This window comes from Archocentrus centrarchus, chromosome 21 (assembly GCF_007364275.1).
Source record: "Archocentrus centrarchus isolate MPI-CPG fArcCen1 chromosome 21, fArcCen1, whole genome shotgun sequence".
Taxonomy (NCBI): Eukaryota; Metazoa; Chordata; class Actinopteri; order Cichliformes; family Cichlidae; genus Archocentrus; species Archocentrus centrarchus.
Genome location: NC_044366.1, coordinates 1153321 through 1176642, shown reverse-complemented (window position 1 = coordinate 1176642; position 23322 = coordinate 1153321). Strand labels below are relative to the sequence as shown.

General features: G+C 43.3%; 2 protein-coding genes across 2 annotated transcripts in view; both read left to right on the top strand.

The window, feature by feature from the left end:
* Positions 1-11739, top strand: part of LOC115800600 (uncharacterized) — a 30420-nt gene extending 18681 nt beyond the window's left edge. Inside the window, exons 13-15 of the mRNA XM_030758078.1 lie at positions 8910-9069; positions 10163-10275; positions 10566-11739. Coding sequence (XP_030613938.1) covers positions 8910-9069; positions 10163-10275; positions 10566-10709 — 417 coding nt within the window. The 3' untranslated portion in view covers positions 10710-11739. The remainder of the gene's footprint in view (positions 1-8909; positions 9070-10162; positions 10276-10565) is intronic.
* A 1333-nt stretch (positions 11740-13072) lies between these two features.
* On the top strand, positions 13073-20090 carry LOC115800238 (interleukin-10 receptor subunit beta-like). The gene is made up of 7 exons (XM_030757485.1): positions 13073-13286; positions 13590-13713; positions 16054-16226; positions 17863-18017; positions 19302-19452; positions 19529-19674; positions 19787-20090. The coding sequence occupies exons 1-7, from the start codon at positions 13229-13231 to the stop codon at positions 19940-19942; spliced, it is 963 nt and encodes a 320-aa protein (XP_030613345.1). The 5' UTR covers positions 13073-13228; the 3' UTR covers positions 19943-20090.
* The last annotated feature ends 3232 nt before the right edge of the window (positions 20091-23322 follow it).

Here is a 23322-nt window from a genome sequence, read left to right as displayed (position 1 = left end):
ACTGAACTTCAGTCACTACAAACTTATTTTCTGCTTTTAAAACTGGTTTGAAACATTCATGAAACAAAGTTTAAGGCAGGGCTCTTCAACTCCAGGCCTCGAGGGCCAATGTCCTGCAGGTTTTAGATGTGTCTCTGCTTCAACACACCTGAGTCAAATACAGAAGTCATTAGCAGGACTCTGGAGAACTTGACTGCATACTGAGGAGGTGATTCAGCCATTTGATTCAGGGACACATCTAAAACCTGCAGGACAGGGGCTCTCGAGGCCTGGAGTTGAAGAGCCCTGGTTTAAGGTCTCTACAAAAGGTTGCTTACATCTGATACTAAATCCAGCTTTATTGCTTTATTTATTTATTGTCGACTTTTAAAACTGCTCTTAAGACACATTTTTATTCCCTGGCTTTTAATACGTGCTGAGACTCGTTTTATTTGTTTTATTGTGTTGGTTCTTATTGTCGTTGTTGTCATTGTTATGTGTATTGGTTTATTTGACTTGTATCTGTACAGCAATTTGTTGCAATTGCTGTTGTTTTAAAGTGCTTTATAAATAAAGTAGTAGTAGTAGTAGTCGTAGTAGTCGTAGTAGTAAGTCCATTTAAGAGACCAGCTTTAATCCATAGATTGCTAATCTGTTATGAAGTTTAGCTTCTATTTTAGAAGTAAATCTCTTTTTTCTTGATTAAATAACTTACAGACTTTCCAGCCTGCAGTTCACTTTGTGGCTTCAGATGCTATTTTGATAGTAACAGTGAATTCTATAGTGAAGCAGGACTGTTTGTATGAAACTTTATTTTAATCAGTGCAGTCATGGGGAGAACATGTAAACTCCACAGAGAAAGGATTGTTAAATCAATGTTAAAATAATTTTTGGTGAATTCACTCCTTTGTATGATGTCCTGCCTCCACCAGCTCTGACTGTAGCTGTGAATGAGACTTCTCACACTACCAGTTAGCCCATTTATGGTGTAAATGGGCTAACTGGTATAAATATCTCTTTCATGCTTACCTGCTGTTTTCTCTGGGGTGCAGTAACAATCAGGATTTTCAATCTCACTGTTGTCACTTGGTCAACTGTAAATAGATGATCAATCAACTGTAACCAGAAAAACTATGAATCAATATTATTCCACTGTCACCGTCATCATGCTGTTTTGTTTTCATCAGTATTTTAAACATAATCTTCGATTTAGTCTTGAGTTTTCAATTTAATAACGATTATTCACAGGAAAGGTTTTTCTTGCCATTAAAAGAACAAAATAACAAAAACAATTATACTAAAGAAAAATTACATTTAACTAACCAATAAATATAAATTGTATGATCATGTAATGGGTGGCTCCACAGTGTCGTGGCTGACCCATTGACCGAGCGCATGAAAGTCGCTGGTTCAGGAGTGGGAGGAAACAAATCTGCCACAACTTAGAGGAGCTTTTTATCATCATCTAATGAACAATAATTACAACAATGTGTTGCATACAAAAAGACATTCATAGCAAACCCAAAAGTATTTATTAAGAAAAAGAAATGTCTTCTTTTTAGTAACTAATAAACCCTGTGATAAAATCTGAATTAGGTTGCTTCAACACATCTCTTTAACCTCTTTAGTTGTTCTTCAACACGAGTTTCTTGTACTATTCCAAATACATACATACAATACAATACATACAAATACATTGGTATATAGTTCGAGGGCTTTTATTGTGAAAGGCAGGAAGAGAAATCAGGTTTCAGTAAGAATTAAGATGTGATGATTGTATCAAGTTCTCACAATAACCAGGAGATCAGTGACACAATGCTGCGTAACTCCATGCTTTCTTATAACAGTCCCTCTAAACTCCTCTCACAGCACCAGAAATGCTGTCTAATTGCATGCAGAGCTTCAGTGAGGGTGGGTGTTGTTGGGTTGCATTGACAGATGTTTAATATCGAGAAGGAAATTGTGTGTAAATTTCATAGGCAATCTAGCACCTTGGGAAACATTAGATGAACACACAAAGCTTTCTAATTCATATATTCCAATTATTCAAAATAAAGTTCGACAATTAAACAAATCACTTGAGTTTCCCAGAAGAAATAATAAATAGGGACACAGCTGGGAAAGGCTAATAACTTGGCAAATGTAACATTTGAAAGTGCTCCAAACAGGTTTTTTTTTTTTTTATTAAAGTCTCTTTATCAGAAAGTTCTGACTGCAGCATTCATGGATTCATGGATAGATAAAGTTGAGTATCATCTGCATAACAATGAAAATGTATGCAATGTTTTTTAATCATGCTGCCTAAAGGAAACATGTATAGTGTAAAATAATTGGTCCTAGCACAGATCCCTGTGGAACTCCATAATTAAGCTTAGTGTGTGAAGAAGACTCCCCAATGAGATCTGAGAATGGAGTATAAAGTTCTGGTGAGGGGAATAAAAATAATGTTGGAAACTATAAAAAATAGGAAACAGTCCAATTTTATGCCCAGAAACGCAAATCAATAAAAGATGGCCGTAACATGAGCTGCGTGTTCTGGGAGTAGCAGTGCGACTACAAGGTTGGTAAAAATGAGGGGGAATATTTGGCAAAATAATTTTAAAATTACTTATGTTAGATTTAAAATGACCCTATTAGCTAACATCATGAACATCACTTCATGCAGTGTAGCTAAGCTACAGCTAGCTGGCTAACTGTAGCTTTTGTGCTAACATTACATCCCATCTGAGTGTGTTTCAAAGGGACTCATACAACAGATTCAACATACAAATGTAATTATAGAAAATGAGTGATTCTGATTGGTAGTTTAATAGAATAATATAATTCTGTTGTTAAATATCATTCAAAGATGTTGTTTCCTGATAGCTAAACCCGGTTATTTCCTGCATGTGGTTGTTTTTGGGACAGTATGAGGTTCAAACAGAGCTCCTTCTCCACGTCTGTCAGTGACAAAATTCTCACTTTTATTGACCACATGTATTTACAAGAAAATGTATTTAAGCTTATTAAGTCCTCATGGCCCATAACCCTGACCCTATGCTATCATTTTTTTTCCTTTTGAAAAAAATGATCAATCATCAAGCAAAACAATAATTAATAAATATTCTAAAATAACACTTTTTTCACAAAAAAGGTTAATTACTTATTTTAACTCTGCTAAAAGGTGAGCTTTACCCTTTATTTTCCCATCAGAAACACAAGATTTCTTTTTTAAACAGCGGTTTGGTTAAAAGCTGAATCCAGCCACATCTGCAATCATTGCATCTTTTTGCTGCACTCAGATCTGTTTTTGTGAAATCTCAAGAAGAGACACTGATTAAAACAGTGCAGTTTCACCTGCGCGATTTAACGCAGGTTGTTTTGATGATGTGAAACTCGGAGCCGTGAGGAATAAATGCCAAGACATCACAACAGCAAACCCACGCGGCAGCTCGTCTGCGTGCCTGAAAGGTCGCTCACTGAGCACACGGGAGCGCAGAGAGCCGTCGTTTTTCAGTCTGTGGTTTTCGGGCTGCGTCCCCCCCCCCGGCTCACATCTGCCGGTGTTTGAGGAAATGCTGAGCCTCGAGAAAAGAGAGTCGGTCCTCTGTCAGCTGAAGGTTGAAAAAATTAGCATATTAAACAAAAACCTAACTAAAGGGACATTATGGAGATTAATTTATTCCAATTTATGTAGCAGTAAAAACACAGTTTCTACAGCCATCAACATCTGTGCGTTTATTCTCCACAAGAGGAACGCTGGGTACCCAGGTAATGTCACATAAAGTAAAAAGTCAGAAATTTACATAAAAAACTCAACTTTGGGCTATATCCACATGATGTGTATATATATCCACATGCACACATGTTTTTTTTCTTTCTTTTTAAAAAGCCTTCCCAGAAGAGTTGAAGCTGTTGTTGGTCTTCTGCTGAAAGAAAATAAGCACATTTCATCCATATCTCACCTGTGTGGACTTTTGAGCCAGTATGGGCCACCCCATCCCTGGCCTAAGAGGACCATAGAGTCCACTGTCGGACTGCTTTGGTTCACATCTGGCCCACACGGTATTCACCAGCACCGTAATGGAGCCCAGATTTGGCCCAAATGTTTCTGCACTCTGTGGCTCCTCATGTTTGCAGTTCAGTGTGTTGTTCTGATCAGCCAATGAGTGGCAGCTCTTCCTTTCTTTGAAAAAACAAAATCACTGTTGTAACACAGGAAGTGAGGCACGTCACTTTGTAATAATGCAACTGCACCAGTTTGTTTTTGGAAGTACAAGAATTAGGCTGTTGATGCATGCAGTGATGAGCGCCCCCTGGAGAAAGCTACAGGTTCGTTAACTACAGAGGAAAAGATGGCAGAAAAAATCTGAACTTCTAAATGTGAGGAACAGAAAATAAACAGAGACAAGAACAGACAAACTTCAGAAAACTAACTTACTGTTTACACTTTTTTATGTATTTAGGCTGCAGTCAGTCATTTATCATGAGACATGTGGCTCCCTCATCAAACACAAAGTTCTTACTGAAGGAAGTCTCGCAGCGTCTCAGAGGTCAGGTTAGGGAGCCTCAGCTGTAAGAACGCCGTCACAGGACATAAAAACTGTCTGCGTAGAATCACAGTTCAAATCTGATTTAAGTTTAATCTTTCACAGTTTGGTGACTTTGCCTCAGAAAAGGGTTGGAAAAGCTTTTTTCCCTCTGAGTTGTGATCGTCCCAGTTTCCAGTCCGAGCTTCTCCTCTGTGGGACGAGGCTGCGCTTCTTTGCTTTTTTATTTTTTGAGCAGCCAAGAACCCTTCAGCCTTCGCCTGTACAGCTCAGCATCAGCACGTCTGTAAGCAGAGTTTTAAAAACTCTTGGTGTAACTACAGTCCATGAGCTCGCGGTGTCCCGGACACCAAATACCTGAACACTTTGGAGAAGACTTAGATGTCAGTGTGGACATGAAGCTCAGGATCAGGACTTTCCATCGCGAGTAATCCAAACCAGCAGCAGCAGATTAACACCTGACCTCGTGCTGTGGATGGATCATCTCAGACGTTCTCTTGGCTGAAGTTCGGTCCATCAGCGTCTTCTTCCTGCCATATGATGGTGTTTGTCTCTGTCCATCAGGGACCCTGAGTATGAACCTTTATTGAGAAATGTCACACTGATCATTTTATGGAACAGAAAACAAAGAACAAATGAAAAACTTTGGTGACTTTGACATTACCCACTGTTGATCCTTGTTTATGGCACCAAATTGTTCTCAACCCCTACCAGGGGACCCTTCGAGGGTTAGGGACAGGGTCTGGGCTTGGCCTCTCTGGAACAACCAGACAGAAAAGAAAGCTCTGAGCTAAAGTAACCTTGGACACATTAGCTGCATGACGTGCTAACACTTAAGATTTTCTTTCTGTTAAGGAAGAACCTGAGGAACTCCTCGGGCTCTTTGGTTCTCCGGGTGTCCGAGTGCATGAAGACTTCTGTCAGCTCGTAGCTGGGACATGTCGAGCTTTAGTGAGGAATTAAAAATAAAGGATTGATCATGTTAGTGATAAAAACTGAATGAAATTGAGCCTATAATGAGCTGAGAGCAGCTGAATGTGAATCTTCTGGCTTTTGATCCTTTCTGCTTTACATGGGTTATTTTGTTTTTATTCATTCAGTCTTACTGTTTATTACCAGATTAGCCAAGTTTATTCATAAAGCACTTTAAAAACAGTAACCACTGACCAAAGTGCTGTACATAAAACATATCAGGACAAGAGAAGATAAAATTTAAAAATGTAATAAAAAAAATAACTAAATAAATAAATGCATACATAAATAGAATAAAATTAATAAATAAAAACAGTAAAATACACAGTTTATCCTAAAAAAAATAAGAAAATAAAAACAAAATAAAACAGCAGCTCATACTAGTCAAAGGCCATATGAAAAAGATATGTCTTAAGAGTAGATTTAAAACTGGCCAATGACGAGCCCTGTTTAATGCCCAATGGCAGCGAATTCCAGAGTCTAGGAGCTGCCGCAGCAAAGGCTCTGTCTCCTCTGAGCCTCCGCTGTGTCCTCGGCACATCAAGGTACAGTTGTTCAGCTCATCTGAGTGACCGGGAAGGAGCATGCAAGTGCAGCAACTCGGAGAGATAAGGTGGGGCAAGGCCATGTAATGACTTAAAAACAAATAAAATAATTTTAAAATGGACTCTAAAATGGACGGGCAGCCAGTGCAGTGAGGATAAAACAGGAGTAATACGCTCCCTCCTCCGTGATCCCGTCAAGAGCCGCGCAGCAGCATTTTGAACCAGCTGTAGACGAGATAGGGAAGACTGGCTAACACCAACATACAATGCGTTGCAATAATCCAGCCTAGTTGTGATAAAGGCATGGATCACTACTTCAAAGTGTTTTTTTGATAAAATATTTTTTATCTTCGCCAGCTGCCTCAAATGAAAGAAACTAGACCTCACCACTGCACTGATCTGGCCCTCCAACTTAAAACTCTCATCCATCATAAAACCCAAATTTGTGACAGACGGCTTTACATATTGTGATAATGGACCCAGGTCCACAGGAGGAAATCCACCAGTGGTACTAGGGCCAAAAACAATCACCTCCGTCTTTTTGTCATTAAAATTCAGAAAGTTTAGAGCCATCCAAGATTTAATTTCATCAAGACACTTAATTAGAATCTGTACAGAGTTGGCTTCCTTGCGGTTTAGGGGCATATAAATCTGTGTATCATCCACATAGCAATTAAAAGGAATTTTATGCCTTCTGAGGATGGAGCCGAGGGGAGTAGAGTAGATTAGAGATGATTGATTATTGTTCATGTCTTTTAAATGTACAGGTGCTGGTCATAAAATTAAAATATCATTAAAAACTAGTATATTATATTCATTCATTACACACAGACTGATATATTTCAAATGTTTATTTCTTTTAATTTTGATGATTATAACTGACAATTAATGAAAACCTCAAATTCAGTATCTGGTGGCGGGGTTGGGGAGGTGTGGCATATTTTATGATTGATATATTATCAGGGACCCTCAAGCTCCAAAAACCTAAGGTGAAATATTTTTTCTTCCTAAGATAAAAATTCATGCCATAGAGGGTTACTTTTGATCATTATAACTGACAACTAATGAAAACCCCAAATTGAGTATGTCAGAAAATTAGAATATTGTGAAAAGGTTCAATATTGCAGACACCTGGTGCCACACTCTAATCAGCTAATTAACTCCAAACACCTGCAAAGGCCTTTAAATGGTCTCTCAGTCTAGTTCTGTAGGCTACACAATCATGGGGCAGACTGCTGAGTGACAGTTGTCCAAAAGACGACCTTTGACACCTCTCACAAGGAGGGCGAGACACAAAGGTCATTGCTAAAGAGGCTGCTGTTCACAGAGCTCTGTGTCCAAGCACATTAATAGAGAGGCGAAGGGAAGGAAAAGATGTGGTAGAAAAAAGTGTCCAACAACAGGGATAACTGCACCCTGGAGAGGATTGTGGAACAAAGCCATTCAAAAATGTGGGGAGATTCACAAAGAGTGGACTGCAGCTGGAGTCAGTGCTTCAAGAACCACCACACACAGACGTATGCAGACATGGGTTTCAGCTGTCACAGTCCTCGTGTCGAGCCACTCTAGAACAGAGACTGTGTCAGAAGCGTCTCGCCTGGACTAAAGACGAAAAGGACTGGACTGCTGCTGAGTGCTCCAAAGTTATGTCCTCTGATCAAAGTCAATGTTGCATTTCCTTTGGAAATCAAGGTCCCAGAGTCTGGAGGAAGAGAGGAGAGGCACAGAGGCTGGCTGAGGTCCAGTGTAAAGTTTCCACAGTCAGTGATGGTTTGGGGTGCCGTGTCATCTGCTGGTGTTGGTCCGCTGTGTTTTCTGAGGTCAAAGGTCAATGCGGCCGTCTACCAGGAAGTTTTAGAGCACTTCATGCTTCCTGCTGCTGACCAACTTTATGGAGATGCAGACTTCATTTTCCAACAGGACTTGGCACCTGCACACAGTGCCAAAGCTACCAGTACCTGCTTTAAGGACCATGGTATCCCTGTTCTTCATTGGACAGCAAACACACCTGACCTTTAACCCCATAGAAAATCTATGGGCTATTGTGAAGAGGAAGATGTGATACGCCAGAGCCAACAATTCAGAAGAGCTGAAGGTCACTATCAGAGCAACCTGGGCTCTCATAACACCTGAGCAGTGCCACAGACTGATGGACTCCATGCCACGCCGCATTGCTGCAGGGATCCAGGCAAAAGGAGCCCCAACTAAGTACTGAGTGCAGTACATGCTCATACTTTTCATGATCATAATTTTCATGTTCCTACTTTTCAGCTGGCCAACATTTCTAAAAATCCTTTTTTTGTATTGGTCTGAAGTAATATTCTAATTTTCTGAGATACTGAATTTGGGGTTTTCATTAGTTGTCAGTTATAATCATCAAAATTAAAAGAAATAAACATTTGAAATATATCAGTCTGTGTGTAATGAATGAATATAATAAACAAGTTTCACTTTCTGAATGGAATTACTGAAAAAAATCAACTTTTTCATGATATTCTAATTTTATGACCAGCACCTGTACATTAAGTTGCTTCTTATAAATACGCAATTTGATTGAATGATTGATAAGACTGGGAGGCTATCCACCAATGACTTGTTTTTGATAGCCTTTATTCTTCAAAAATTAAAGTGATTCTATTAGATTAGATTCAAACTCGTGATCTGAGCTCATTAATGTGACTGTAGAGAGTTTGGATGAGATATTTACCCTCTGACTGCTTCTCATACACAAACCTTCATGAACACAACAGTAAGATCCACCTGTGTGGCTCACATGAACTTTAATCACCAGGTGTGTGTGTGTGTGTGTGTGTGTGTGTGTGTGTGTGTGTGTGTGTGTGTGTGTGTGTGTGTGTGTGTGTGTGTGTGTGTGTGTGTGTTTCAGTTCACACTGCACATGCCGTACTCTGAGGAGACTGTGATCAGGTACCTGCAGAGAGGTGTGGAGTACTGTGTGACCGTCTCCGTCAGGCATTTCTACACCACAGCCATCCCGAGCGAGCCTCACTGCGCCTTCACCAGCCCCCCTCCAAGCACCACCTCACGTATGTGAACCCACCTTCATTCTGCTGATTAATGAAAACTTCTGAATGTGGTGAGCGTCTAGTTATACAAAAACTTTAATTTCATCTTGTTTTGGTGCAAAACTCCTTAAAGTGCACCTGCTTTTCCTTATTTCATGTCCTCTTCCTGTGCAGGATGTGCACATTAAACATTTCTAATAATCAGGTGAGTGCATGGGGTCACACCTGTGAGACAAACACTCACAGGTGTGACTGTACATGTGCTCTGAACACTCAGTTTATCACAGGTTTTTCTCCTCCTGGATCTGTATGATGTCACAAAGGGGTCAAGAGCCCCACCCACTCCTTCAACAAGGGGCAGCCAACCGGAGAGAAATTTGGCTTAAAGGAGGAGGGGTCAAAGCAGCTTATTTTAGACAGCGGATACCTGATGGGTGGGGCCCCGTATAAGCTGAAGGAAGGAATATGAAGCTGTAAATTAACAGACATGTCTGAGTGTGAATTTTAAAGAAGAATGAATAACATCTCATGTATCAGTATTTGTATCATCAAAGACCTGATGATATTTTATCCACCATGTGACCAGGAAGCTGCTGACTAAGTAAACAGTGCCAGCAGCACAGAGGCTGAATCCACAGACTACTTCAGCTTCTATGAATTCCTGTCTTTACTTCACCATAATACCTGATAAACTGGCTCACTCAGAAAATGAAGGGCTGGTAATAAGGAGAATAAATCATGTGACTTTAATGTGGTGTGTAATTAAAAAGGCCCTTTTACCTGTTAACTGGCAGCACCAAAATCACCTGGAAAAACTACATAACGCCCTCTGGTTATCATTGGCTCTGGAAAACCCATTTCGTAGCCTCCTAACTGGCCACGTCTAAAAGTGTTTAGATTACACTTTTGCAGCTGCATGGGGCCCATTCATGCACAGCTGACAGGAGCAGTGATGCTGTTAACTGTGCAGCGTATGGTTACAGCCTAAACAAACTGCTCATTACCCCCCGGCATTAACTGTGTGTTTGAAGGCTGAAAGAGGAACTTGATTTGAGAGTGAGCACTTCCTCTCAGAGATGTAAATGTGCAGGTGTATGTTGCGTCTCTTCCTCAGTGTACATGGTCTTGGGCCTGCTGGGTTCCTTCTGCGTGCTGATGTTTCTCCTGACGGTGCTGGTCGTCTGTGGCAGTCAGCTGACCCTGAAATGGCGCCGCCCCCAAACTCCGGTAACGGTTTATCTTTATCAGTCACACGCTGATGATACAAACTCAAACTGCTTCAACATCTGGGGGAGAACAGGCTTGTTCTTCATTTCCTAAACACTGATAGTGTTGGAAATACTGTGTATAACAGTATTTTAAGTTTTACTCATGTTGGCAGTGTTTTTATGTACAACTCATAAAGACCAATGAACATGAATACTCATGCTCAGAGATCAGAAACATCCAGTAATGACTGTTGCATCTTCTAAGGGAATAACAGCGCGGTGAGTAAACTGTCTGACTCTCTCTTCCAGTCATATGTCCTCTTCTACCACCGTGGAAATGCTACGCCTGGACTCTTGCATCAAATCTCAAATGATAGCAGCTCCTCCAACCAGCTGAAGAGGAGCTGCTCAGAGGAGCCGGAGCGAGGCTGGAGACCAGAGGAGCCTATTTAGCTGGAGCCGACTCGGCTCAGTGGGTGTGAGGGCTTCAGGATTAGTGGGGGAAAAGATACATAACCTCTGAAGTCCCATAAGGTCATTTTTTAAAATCTCCTGCAAGCAAATTAATGTCTTACAAAGAAGCAGGTGATATGTTGGAGAAATAAGAAAATAACTGATTCCCACAAGATACGGTCAGATCCCCCACAGTGGACTTTAAATCAGTCAGGATGTGATTGAAGTGCAGACTTTCTGCTTTAGTTAACAAAATGTGCCATAAAGTGTTTAAGAATTACAGCCATCTTTAAACAGGCCCACATTTTCAGAGTATCAGTAAGTACAAGGATTGTTCTCATCCATCCACCCACCCATCCACTTCTGAGTGTCTGAAAATGGGGAACTGGTTCTAAATCTGGCTGTAATTCCTCACCAGCTAATGCAGTACTTTAGTTAACCCCCATGAACTGAAGCTGGACGTCTGCACTGCTGCTGCACAGAGGCAAAACTACAAAAACCAGGTCACTGTCCAAAAACCTGTGGACCTGATCTGTGCACAGGTCATTCTTTTGTGCACAGACTGTTCTCACATGAACATGATCACACGAGGAAACAAGTCCCACAAGAATTAGTTCCCACCCTCCTCACTGTAACTATGTAACCTGTTATAATCCTGACAATATTTACCATTTCTTCTAAATCTGGGTACATTTTCTGTAGTTTTATAACACAGAGCAGGTCTTTAACAGGGACAGGAAGTGAAAATAGGAATAACCCTAAAAACTTAGTGTTACTGTGTGTTTATATGTGAAGTGTCACTGTGAAGCCTTCCTGCATTCCTTCTTTTCTTTGCTAATAAGTCGAGCGATGCTTTTATTCTCACCGTGACTGCCATCAGGCCCAGTTCAACTGGTTTTCTGGGAAGTGATGGCTCAGAAAGGTGGAGCCATCTGAGCTCCACCCTGATGATATCAAAGCTTGTGCCTGTCCTCAAATTCTGAATGAACTTTAATGTGATTGTTTTGAAATAAAGGAAGCTGTCTGTAAAGAGTTTGGTGTGCAGCTGTATTATCCTCGATCGTTTGGACTCACCTGTGTGATGTTAAAGAGGTCCTTCACGCTGTAACCACGGTGAGATGCCCTCGGTCTGTGTTGGCTCACTAAAGGCCACACTGACACCGAGCCATGATGGAGACACGCTGCTGCTTGTTTCCATGCTGCTAATGTTGCTAACACACAGAGATCTGCACAAGAGTAGGAAGCAAAGAGCTGGAAAATAAATACAAAAAACTTCATATTTTGTTTCCATGGAATCAGCCTTGGATGGGGTGGAGTGGTGGTTAGCACTGCTGCCTCACAGCAGGAAGGTCCTGGGTTTGAATCCACCATCAGGCCTTTCTGTGTGCAGTTTGCATGTTCTCTGGTTTCCTCCCACAGTCCAAAGACATGCAGTTAGTGGGGTTAGGTTCGATTAGGTGATTCTAAATTGCCCAGGTGTGTGAATGGTTGTCTGCTTCTCTGTGTTAGCCCTGTGACAGGCTGGTAACCTGTCCAGGTGTTCCCTCCCGCTCACCTGTAGCAGCTCCTGCAATCAGAGGCATGGTCCTGATTTACATGCAGTGATGCAGATAAATCCAGAGCCTGAAGGCTCTGCTGCCAAGGAGTTATTTAACTATCAGTGACCTCGCCTGCGGTGATGGCCGACTCATCCCCTCCTCCCCAGACTCTGCTTCCACTCTGCATGTGTACCAATGGGATCGAAGTATTCCCTTCACTGTATCCACCGGATACTGTGTGAGCCACAGAGACCAAAGCAGTTTCTGTATCAGGCTGTAAACGTGTTTATTTCTGTTTTAACATGGCAGTCTATGGGACAGACTCACTGTGGCGCCTCTGTTTGGACGTTAGAGGAACTGCAGCTTCAGTGCTGAAGTGGATGTTAGGGGGAGTTAAACTAACTCAGTTTCATTTTATTTATTTTTACACTTGCATTAATTTCCAGTCCGTTTATGTCACCATGAGTGTACCAGCAGGTCCTCACAGGGTGATAAACACCCACCCAAAAAAACATTTGACGCCACCTGGACACGTGATCACACACTCTAAAAAGTATGGTTCACTGAACACATTCAGAGGTTTTAGGAAAACATCCACTCTCTCCTTATCCTGTTCACAAAACTTGATAAATCAAATATGTATGTCAAAGAGTTATAAACAGTGACGTTATAAATCACTCCGGGCTGATTCCACTCTGAATGACTGACCCGCAGACATGCGCACTGCCGCGTCAATAAATGACTAAATAAAGTCACGTGATCTGGGCTGAACCCACACCTTTTCCAGTGCGCTCAGATTCCTTGAAGCTTGTCGCGTTTCTGCGCACTAACGACTTTCATTTCCGTGTACTTCCCCCGCTGCTAACTGTGAGCGCTACCAGGAAACACACACACACACACACACACACACGCTGAGGCAGCGCTGAGCCGGATCGCAGCACAGAGACGGCGGGGAACCTGCCGGAGAACCTGCCGGAGAACATGGCAGCTTGTGTCTGCGCCTTCATCCTGACGCTGTACGCGCTGTGCGGCTCCGCAGGTAAACTCTACCTTTACTTTAAGCGGCGGGTTGTTAGTGTGAGGGCAGCTGAGGAGGAGCGGCTGACGCTTCCAGTCAGGCTGGAGTCAGTTAGAAAAGAGAAAGCAGCACCGAGCGGCTGAGCTTCCTCACTGTGGCCAATAAACGTGGTCAGTCCAAGTTTGTAAAGTTCTGAGCTGAAAGCAGGCACCTCTGTTTACTGAAGCACAGCAGGTGAACTTTGACCCCAGGATAAAAGAGCAGTGTGTGTTTCATGTCACTGAACAGCACTGATATCTTTGTGTTTGTGTCCGGGCTGCTCAGCGGGGTCGGGAGTCCTCAGCGCACCCACCAACGTCCACCTGACCTCACACAACATGGACCTGGTGCTCTGGTGGGACCCACCTGAAGGGGCGGCCGGTGATCTGAATTACACAGCTGAGTACAGGTGAGTCAGCAGCCCGGTGTGAAAGCTACAGGTGACTTCACAGCATTTGGCCTTTAAATGTCAGAGCACGAGTTACTTTCATTTTAAACGAAAGTTCACGTTTAAGCCCTGAATCGAAACCTAATCTTTGAGTGTTACTGATTTCCAGCGTTGGTGAAAGGTCAGAGGAGAAGGGGAAGTACATGAGAGCAGCTGGCTCTCTGCGCAACATGTAAATAAACTCAGTCATTTAAGCCCCGCCGTTACTCAGATCTAACTGTTCACTTTGTGTCTCTGCTGTCCGGAGACCGTTCACAGCTCGCTCTGTAGAACTTCTGCTCTGAACCAGGGATGTCAAACATGAGGCCCGGGGACCAGAACCGGCCCCCACAGGGTCCAGTCTGACCCAGTGGATGGTTCGTAAAGTGTGAAAACTGTGATGAAGTCTTTAAAATCTTAACTGTACTGCAAAGTTAAAGTACTCCTGAGGAACTGTATCATAAAGAGTAAATGAATACACATTAACTCAGGCTGATGCATCTGTTTCATAAATCGAGGGCTTATTAAATGTCAGAGTTTACTTGTGCGTCTGTGAACTAAAGCAGCTGCTTTACTGGGTTGTGCTGCTTGTGACTCATCTCTAAAACGGTTTTGACAGCTTTTCTCTGAACAGTCGCGCTGATGGAAGAATGGTTTAGTTTGCTGAAATAAGGAAGTTTCCAAACAAAGACGATAATACTTGGAGAATGTGTTGGAAATCAGATGTTTCTGTCTGAGGCAGCAGCTGTGCAACCACAAAACAACAAGTTACAAAATCAGCAAATCAGCAAGAATATTTGCAGAATAAGGTCTGGCATCGTCCTGCTGAAGTCAGCAAGACCTTCCCTGAATAAAGATGTGTGTGTGTGTGTGTGTGTGTGTGAGAGAACATTCTTACTCTGCCCAGAAAACAAGTGCGTACCCAAACTTACCATCACATTTATGAAACGTTTGCACTGACCTGTTCTGTTCTGACCACCTTTGCACACGTTAGTGAATCCAAACAATTCTGAACCAGCAGGCGTGTCATCTGCATACTGCCACACCCCCTTTCTCCCTATAAGGAGACATGCTACGTCCAGGTGAAGCAGAGACAGTGGCGGCACTGTTGTAAGAGAGCAGCCTGTACCTCTGAGGTGAGCCAGCAGGAGGCGCTCAGACTGAGGAAACCAGGAAATGCAGCAGTTAGTCGAAAGCAAAGCAACAAAGCAAGCTCGAGGCTCCGCACAACGCCCCCCCTGAGAATTATAATTCTCAGCATTTTGTGTCTCATGGAGTTTTACAAACTATAACTAACTACCAAACGACAATAATAACTATAATACTATTATTATTATTATTATTATTATTATTAAGTATTCATTTTAAAGACTTGTTTACATTTCCTGAGACAGCCAGGCCTTCATCATTTATTGATACGTGCATCAGAATTGCTTCTGAGTTCATGAGTGGCAGCATATTATATTATATTATATTATATTATTTTATATTATATTATAGACATCTGCTTTGAACTGTGCACTGAGAACAGGCTTGTTTCTGATTGGTCGGAGCTCGGACTCAGGAAAGGCGCTGGTGTTGCTGGGTCTTGTTTGAACTTCCTGCGTGGACGAGCTGCTCTCAGGTGCGTTCCCGAGCCCCTGCAGGGGTCCAGCTGTGCAGCTGCTCCCTGAGTGCACAGGTCACAGAGAGCTGAACCCCTCCACCACACCGTCCAGCCTTTTGTTGCTTCAGTGCTGCTTTGCATATAAATAGGCAGTATCTGCACCTGCTGTTCCACTTTTCTGCATTGCTGCAGTCAGAAAAACTGCACCTGCTGTTCTCACGCTCTGAATGTCATTCAAGTCATTTTAATGTGTGGAACTGTGCTGGTGTGTGCGGTTTGTGAGGACTGTGGTGAAATCTAAGCTGTTTGTTGCGGTCCAGGTGTTCACACAGCACAAACTTCCTCTTACCTGCAGCATGTCTGTTCTGGGAAACGCAGCTGAAGCAGGCACACACATCTGTGTCCTGACGCACACACTGTGAACATCGTGTTCCAGCAGCGACGCTTTGATGTGACTGATCAGCAGCGTCGCGAGCTCTTAGACGTGATTGTGTTTGCTTTGATGTACGCAGGCCTAAAATCAGTGCTAGATGCACACTGCATCACTTCAGCCTCCAAAAGACAACCTTAAAAATGAATGTGACTGATGGCTCTTTGTAGACTTTCTGATGACATCACTAATGTGAGAACTTCTGACCGTCGGCCGTGTTCCCGGGAGGATCCTCAGCTCTGCTCCTCTCTCTCAAACCTGTGACCTCTGTGTTTCTCTGTTACAGAAGCTCAGCTATTCCATACAAAACTGTCTGCATGAACATCTCAGCCCTTCAGTGTGACTTCAACTCCCCCTCCATCACCCCATATGGGCACTACCGGGGCAGAGTGCGGGTGCATTGGGGAGCCGAGAGCTCCGGCTGGGTGGAGAGTAACCAGATGACCTTGGACAGAGACAGTGAGTGGAAACCCAGATGTACATTTAACTTGGAAGGGAAACTCAATGATGTAAAGCCTTAAAAATGTCTGACATGCTGAGCATTACAAACAGGCTCACCTGTGAGCCGCTCAACTCAGCTCCGCCTCATCACTGCTGCAGTCACACCAGGAAGGCGGTGCTTAGAGACCTCGGCAGGTCCAAAACCTGTGGCCGTGTGCTCTATGCTGCTGTCAGCGCAGACGGGGTGAAAGAGGGCGTGTCCTCCCCCTGTTGGGATCAGGGTCTCCATCTTAACCTGCTGTGAGGCGCGAGAGGCAGAGCTGCATTCTCATTGGCTAACGACTTGTGATTGAGAAGTTGTTAAACAATAAATAATTATCCAGGATCATGACTCCTGATTCTAATAACCATAATAAACTGATGTAGCATTAGGTAAGTGTTCACTGCGGGAGGGGGGCTTACACACACCCCCTATCTGTTAAAAGAATGTGAGTCTAGGGAGTTTTAACTTCACACAGGCTGTTTTATACTGTTTATGCTTATTGTCTGTTTATTTGTGCCAAATATCCTCCAAAGGAGGAGACGCTGGTGTGACTCCCGCCGGCCGCTCTGTGCTCAGTTTTGATATCCAGGCCAAGACTTCCTCGTCCACCCACTGGTCTTTGTTTACAAAGGAAAGGAGACCCAGACAGTAACCCACGGGCCCAGCAGGGTTCCTATGGGTGCTGGAAATGTTTTAATGTTGTGTTTTCAAGGTTGGAAAAGTGCTTGAATTTTGGATGTAGTGCTTGAAACTGTTGGAAATTGTAAACTCTGTTTTTTAAATAAAAAAAAAAACTATCTGATCGAATAGTTTGCTTATGAAACGGAGCAATAAAATGCGTCTTAAAGTAAATTTCTCCACCTGCCCGTCTGCGTGTGACCTGTCAGTCTGTTTGTGGCCCCGCCCCTTCCCCAAAGACAGAGAGTCGCCGTTTTAATGAGCGTTCGCTGGAAAACTGCAAATTCCAATTATTGATAAGACGAGAATGGAATTATATTCAGGGCAAAAGTCACACACGAAAAAAAATATAATCTGCACAAATAACGTGTTTCGGCGAGCGCAGGTGTTCATCCTCGTGGGTAACTTCAACGTAGAACTCAGCAGCCGTGCACACATGAAACATCGTGCACACGAGTGTCTGCTGTGCACCTGTGCTGCTGCAGGTTCTACACCTCGGAAGAAACTGACTTTTGACCTTTTGGGCGGAGCCTATGGAGCCTGATGTGATGGGTCACTTTGATGGCTAGTTCAGGTTCCTGCGTTTTAAACCGGATTTGCTCCCAATCTGGAGATAAAAGTTTCCAGTATTGACCATCAGTGACTGAAAACAACAACCTCTGACTGCTTTATCAGGGGAAGTCTGAAGAGCATCACTGAACTGCAGATGATCAGATATGAAACCATGAGTTAGTTCTTCCCCATCTTCCCCTCTCTGTAGAGCTCAGGCTGAAGCTGCTGAGCGCTGTAGAGTTTGGAGGAAACTTTGGAATTGTTGAACTTTTTCCTGCTTTGGCTTTGCTCAGGTTGATGTTTGCTGTCCAATAAAAACCATAAACTTTGAACCTCTGGAGTAATATGTCATTACCTTCTTCCTCGTGCTGTCCTCCTCAGCCTCCATCGGTCCGCCCAATGTGACCCTCCACCGCGTTGGGACATCTCTGGAAGTCAGCATCACAGATCCAGTGTTTAAGACGTCATCACTGAGGGTCGTGTACCCATCTGCCACCTATAACATCACCTACTGGAATAGCAGCCAGAAGGAAGAGGTGGGAACTGACAGCTCAATTCAATTCAGTTTTATTTAAATAGCACCAAACCACAACAGTCACCTCAAGGCACTTTGTATTGTGGGTAAAGACCCTACAATAATACAGAGAAAACCCAATAGTCAAAATGACCCCCTATGAGCAGCACTTGGTGACAGTGGGAAGGAAAAACTCCCTTTAACAGGAAGAAACCTCCATCAGAACCAGGCTCAGGGAGGGGGGGTCATCTGCTGAGGGGGGAGAGAGATTAATAATAACTAATGATTAAATATAGAGTGGAGTATAAAAAAAAGTAAATAAGGTGAATGAAAAGAAACACTCATGGGAACCCCCCAGCAGCCTAGGCCTATAGCAGCATAACTAAGGGATGGTTCAGGGTCACCTGATCCAGCCCTAACTATAAACTTGATCATAAAGGAAAGTTTTAAGCCTAATCTTAAAAATAGAGAGGGTGTCTGTCTCCTGAATCCAAACTGGGAGCTGGTTCCACAGAAGAGGCGCCTGAAAGCTGAAGGCTCTGCCTCCCATTCTACTCTTAAGTATCCTAGGAACCACAAGTAAGCCAGCAGTCTGAGAGCGAAGTGCTCTGTTGGGGTGATATGGTACTATGAGGTCTTTGAGATAAGATGGGGCCTGATTATTCAAGACCTTGTATGTGAGGAGAAGAATTTTAAATTCTATTCTAGATTTAACAGGGAGCCAATGAAGAGAAGCCAATATGGGAGAAATCTGCTCTCTCTTTCTAGTCCCTGTCAGTACTCTAGCTGCAGTATTTTGGATCAGCTGAAGGCTTTTCAGGGAGCTTTTAGGACAGCCTGATAATAATGAATTACAATAGTCCAGCCTAGAAGTAATAAATGCATGAATTAGCTTTTCAGCATCACTCTGAGAAAGGATGTTTCTAATTTTAGAAATATTGCACAAATGCAAAAAAGCGGTCCTACATATTTGTTTAATATACTTTGACCCTGAACGTGTAGGAACAATAAAACGGAGGAAGTTGGTGAAATATTCATGAATATCTGCAGGACACAGCCAATGAGACGCAGCAGAGCTGGCTTCAAATGTCCGATTTTTGTACCTGAACAAACCCTAACCCTGCATTTATATTTAAATTAGGAGCAGCAGCTCTACTCTGAGCCCCTCAACATTTGAAAAATTAAAACCAACCTGAAAAATAACCTAAAACAAAAATAAATTTGTTTTTAAAAGTTAATAAAAAAAAACCCTTAAAGAACAGAAGCTAACAGAAACACCTGACCTCCTCTCTGCTGCCTCCTACAGGTGAAAACTCTCAGTGATTTACGGCAGAACCGGGTGGTTCTGGAAGACCTGGAACCCATGTGCGAGTACTGCGTCCAAGTCCAAATCGACACCAACCAAAACACCAGACCGAGCGAGTTCAGCGACATCGTCTGTGAGAGCACCGCTGACGGTAGGCGTCCGGCACCTTTAGAAACTCAGGCGCTGACGGTGGCGCTGACGAGCTCACCCGTGTGCTTTTCTTGCAGAGGATGCAGTTCCATGGGTAGCGGCTGTGGTGACGGTTTTGGTCATGGTTGTGTTGGTGGCTCTGGCGGTGGTGATGGTGGTCTACTGGAATCGAATCTCCCAGTTTCTGTGTCCAGAAATCGTGCTGCCGCCACACTTTAAAGAGGTGTGTGTGTGTGTGTGTGTGTGTGTGTGTGTGTGTGTGTGTGTGTGTGTGTGTGTGTGTGTCTCTCTCCCCTCTTTAATTTAATGACAAACTTTCTGCCCCACCCCCTTAGTCTCTGCTGCCACCTCCTAAATCCTCCGTGTACCTGGCCTCGCCCCCCTCTGAGGAGGTCTGTGACCGGGTCAGCATCATCGCAGATAACAGGACTAAGACGGAGGATGAAGGGCGCCCTCTGGAGGAAGGAAGGAAGGAGCAGCAAATGGCCTGATGCTGCGCTGGAGGAGAGACAGGAGGAGGAGGTGGGATGCACTTTAAAGACTCGGAGAAGCTGCCATCGAATCCTGTTTGACCGCAGCAGCGATGTGATGAAGACGAGCAGGAGTGGAGCAGGTGCTCGTCCAGGTGAAGCTGTTCAAACTGAGGTGAAGGAGCGTGGACTCTGAAGCTGTTCCCTGCGTCATAAACTGCCAGTTTACGGGCATGTTTAAGAGCTTAGTTCTGTCAGTGTAAATTTAATGTTTTTCATCTTTTTAAATGTTTTTAAGCGGTTTAGAAGCCCAGAGTTTAACTGGAGCCTCTGCTGTCCCTGCTCATCAACACCAGATTATCCCATATTGGGCAACAGTGAGACAGTCCGGATCTTTTAATGTTCTGTCTCATTATGTGTTTTATAATTACACTATAAATAGATATGAAAGTGCAGCCGTACGGGCCGTGCTGCGTGCGTGTAATAACGACTGACGTGTGGATGGAGGCACGCCTGAGGCTGGCTTAGGTTTGCCACTACTTCCTGCTGTGCTCTTCTGGCTCCACTGATACATTCCAGCTTCACAGGAAACTCCCCAGGTCTTAATCTGATCTGTGATCAGCCCACAATCAGCCATGAGCATGGGGGTCTGGTAAGGCAGGAATGGACCTCCATCAGTCAGGATGTGGCCCATCCAGTAGAAGTAATCAAGTGTGAACACTGTAAATACTGACTGCGCATACATTGGATTTATTGTCCAATAAAATCTTTGATATGTATGAAAGGCTTGTGGTTATTTTTCTCTACAGAAACATGTCAAAAAAATTTATTTTAAATAAATATGAAGCAGCAAAGTGTGTGAAACACAAACTTTGTTCCCCTGAGTTTTGGCTGCAGATGCAGCTTCACCGACTGGCACGTAAGGCTGCGGGAACACCTCAGAAATCTGCTCAGGTGCTTCTGCAGGCGGTTTATCACAGATGCAGTGAGGCAGCACTGAGGAGCGAGGAGAGTGACGTGGACGCAGTCTGAGGTTTCAGAGCGCCGCTGTGCAGCAGTCACGTTACAAACAGAAATGAAGTGGAGGTTAAAGCTTTCATTTGCTGCTCTGTGAGCTGATCGTGGATTCAGCAGGGTAACATCTTCACGCCCTCTGACGATGCCTCTGCAGCAGCTCCTCCTCTGTGAGCGCGCTCAGACAGTAACAGCTGATGATCCGTCCCCTCTCACTGGGCTTTGAGGCGTTAAACCAGCTAAACAAAAAAAAAAAATAGACAGGGTCGAGTCAAGCCGCGTAGTAACCTGCACGCCCAAATATGTATAAACGGCTCTCTTAAAAGTTTGGCCAACATAGAGGATGCTCTCAAACCATCGAACCCTTAGCTGAGGCAGTCAGGAGATCTCTGGAACTGACACGGCAGCAACTAACAGAACCTAACCATATGCTGATGACATCATTTTATATTTGATGAGTCCAGAGAACTCAGTTCCAGCAGTGTTACATCTAAATGACAAAAACTTAGAGACTCTCATATAAACTAACGCCTTTATTAAAAAAGATTAAGGAAAAATTAAAGCTTCTGATTTTCCTCCTGGACCAAATTAATGTCATTAAAATAAATATACTACCCCACCTCAGTCACCTGTTCCTTGTTACCTAGACAACTAATTTTTTAATCTGTGAACAAATCACTGAGCTCCTTTATTTGGAAAAATTCCTCACCTTTTAAAACTTTGATTAAATCAGAAGAGAAAGGCAGACTTGGACTGCCAGACCTCCAACTGTATCACTGGGGGGTCCAGACAAAGGGACTGATCAGCTGGGACACGAGGAGCTCCCCACTGGACAGAACCTCTTAATCCGCTGACCTCTCTACCTTTCATTAAGAACATCAACGCCTTCCCTTCAATATTAAGAACCTATGTAATCTATAATGCTCTACAGGTTTGGGGAGATGTGAAGAAATTTTGTGGATCCTGTAATCTTTATAAAAAGAGCAGGACATCTGGGATGTACCTGTGGAAACAGGTGCATGACTATTAAGGTCCTGGGAAGCCCGTTGGACACGTCAGCAGTGAGAAACCTTTTGGTACAGAGGTGGACGGGACCCTGGGCCCCATTTCAATGAAAAGGATCAGCAGAATATCAGACAGAGCAAAGAAATGAACAGCGCTCACTCTGTTTAAACAATTTCTGAATGACACACTTCGACTGGAGCGACGCTCATCCTGAAAAACAAGCAGGAAGTCTTTTCAAACATCTGGGAGCTCCTCACGGGCCGCCGAGTGTTCACCAAACTCCACCAAATGTGGTTTGATTTGGCTAACATAACACCTTACTTACTACTATAAATGCATTTTTATCATGAACATCAATATTATAAAATCCATGAACATTTGTTTTAATAAATGTACCAGGCTCTGTTTGCCTGCAGGGTGAGTTACACACAGGAAACGCAGCACAGTTATGATAATATAATGATGATGATGATTATGAAGTGTGACGACAGCCTGCAGTATGAGATGTCAGCACCTCTGCAGTCATTGGATTAGCTGTTTATATTTCCACATTGTTCATAGGTTCAACTTATGGTTCAATTGAATGTATATTGTAAATCTGCTTATATATCTTATAACTGTTGGAAATAAAGGTTTGATTAAAAAAACAAACCTCTGTGGTCATTGGCTCATGGGGCCAGCAGGAGGCGCTGCAGCCTCAGTCAGTGTGTGTGCGCAGACGCGTGTTTCTATTGCATTTAAAGCCATTAAAGCCTGTTTGATTTTACTTTATTGAATTTATTGGGATCTTTTTATATTCACATGTTATTGTGTTATGTTCCACTTTTGCTGGATTTGACGTTAACTTGTTCTTTTTTCTGATGTATTTTATTTTGGAGCTGGGAGGATTTAAGCAGCCTTTTGTTGTTGCATAGCTCTGCTGCTGTAACACACGTATAAATAAATGTTGTATCTTAATTTGAGCCCCACCAGGACGGGTTTGAACTGACTTTAATAACGAGCTGTAACAAAGCCCACTCATCCCTCTGCGTCACTGAACACTCACAGGACAGATTCAGATTCTTTAAAGCGTTTTGTTTTATTTGAATACATAAACAGAGAAACCTGACACATCAGTCTGCAGCCTCGGCCCCGCCGCCCTCTGACTTCGGTGGTCCGTGAATGAGCGCTGGGACCCTTCGGGCCCCGGTTTGTTTTAGGGAGAGGTTTGTGGTGTTGTTCCTCCTTCCCGGGAACCTGCTGTTAATCTTTCTGTCACAGTAGATTCCTGAAGAATCCTTCTAACTCTGCGCAGCTTTTAAAACGTCCCCACGAGTCACGCTGCTGTATACGGCCTGAGGCCAGCACAAACGGACGGTGCTCTTTCCTGAAACGTTTGCTTC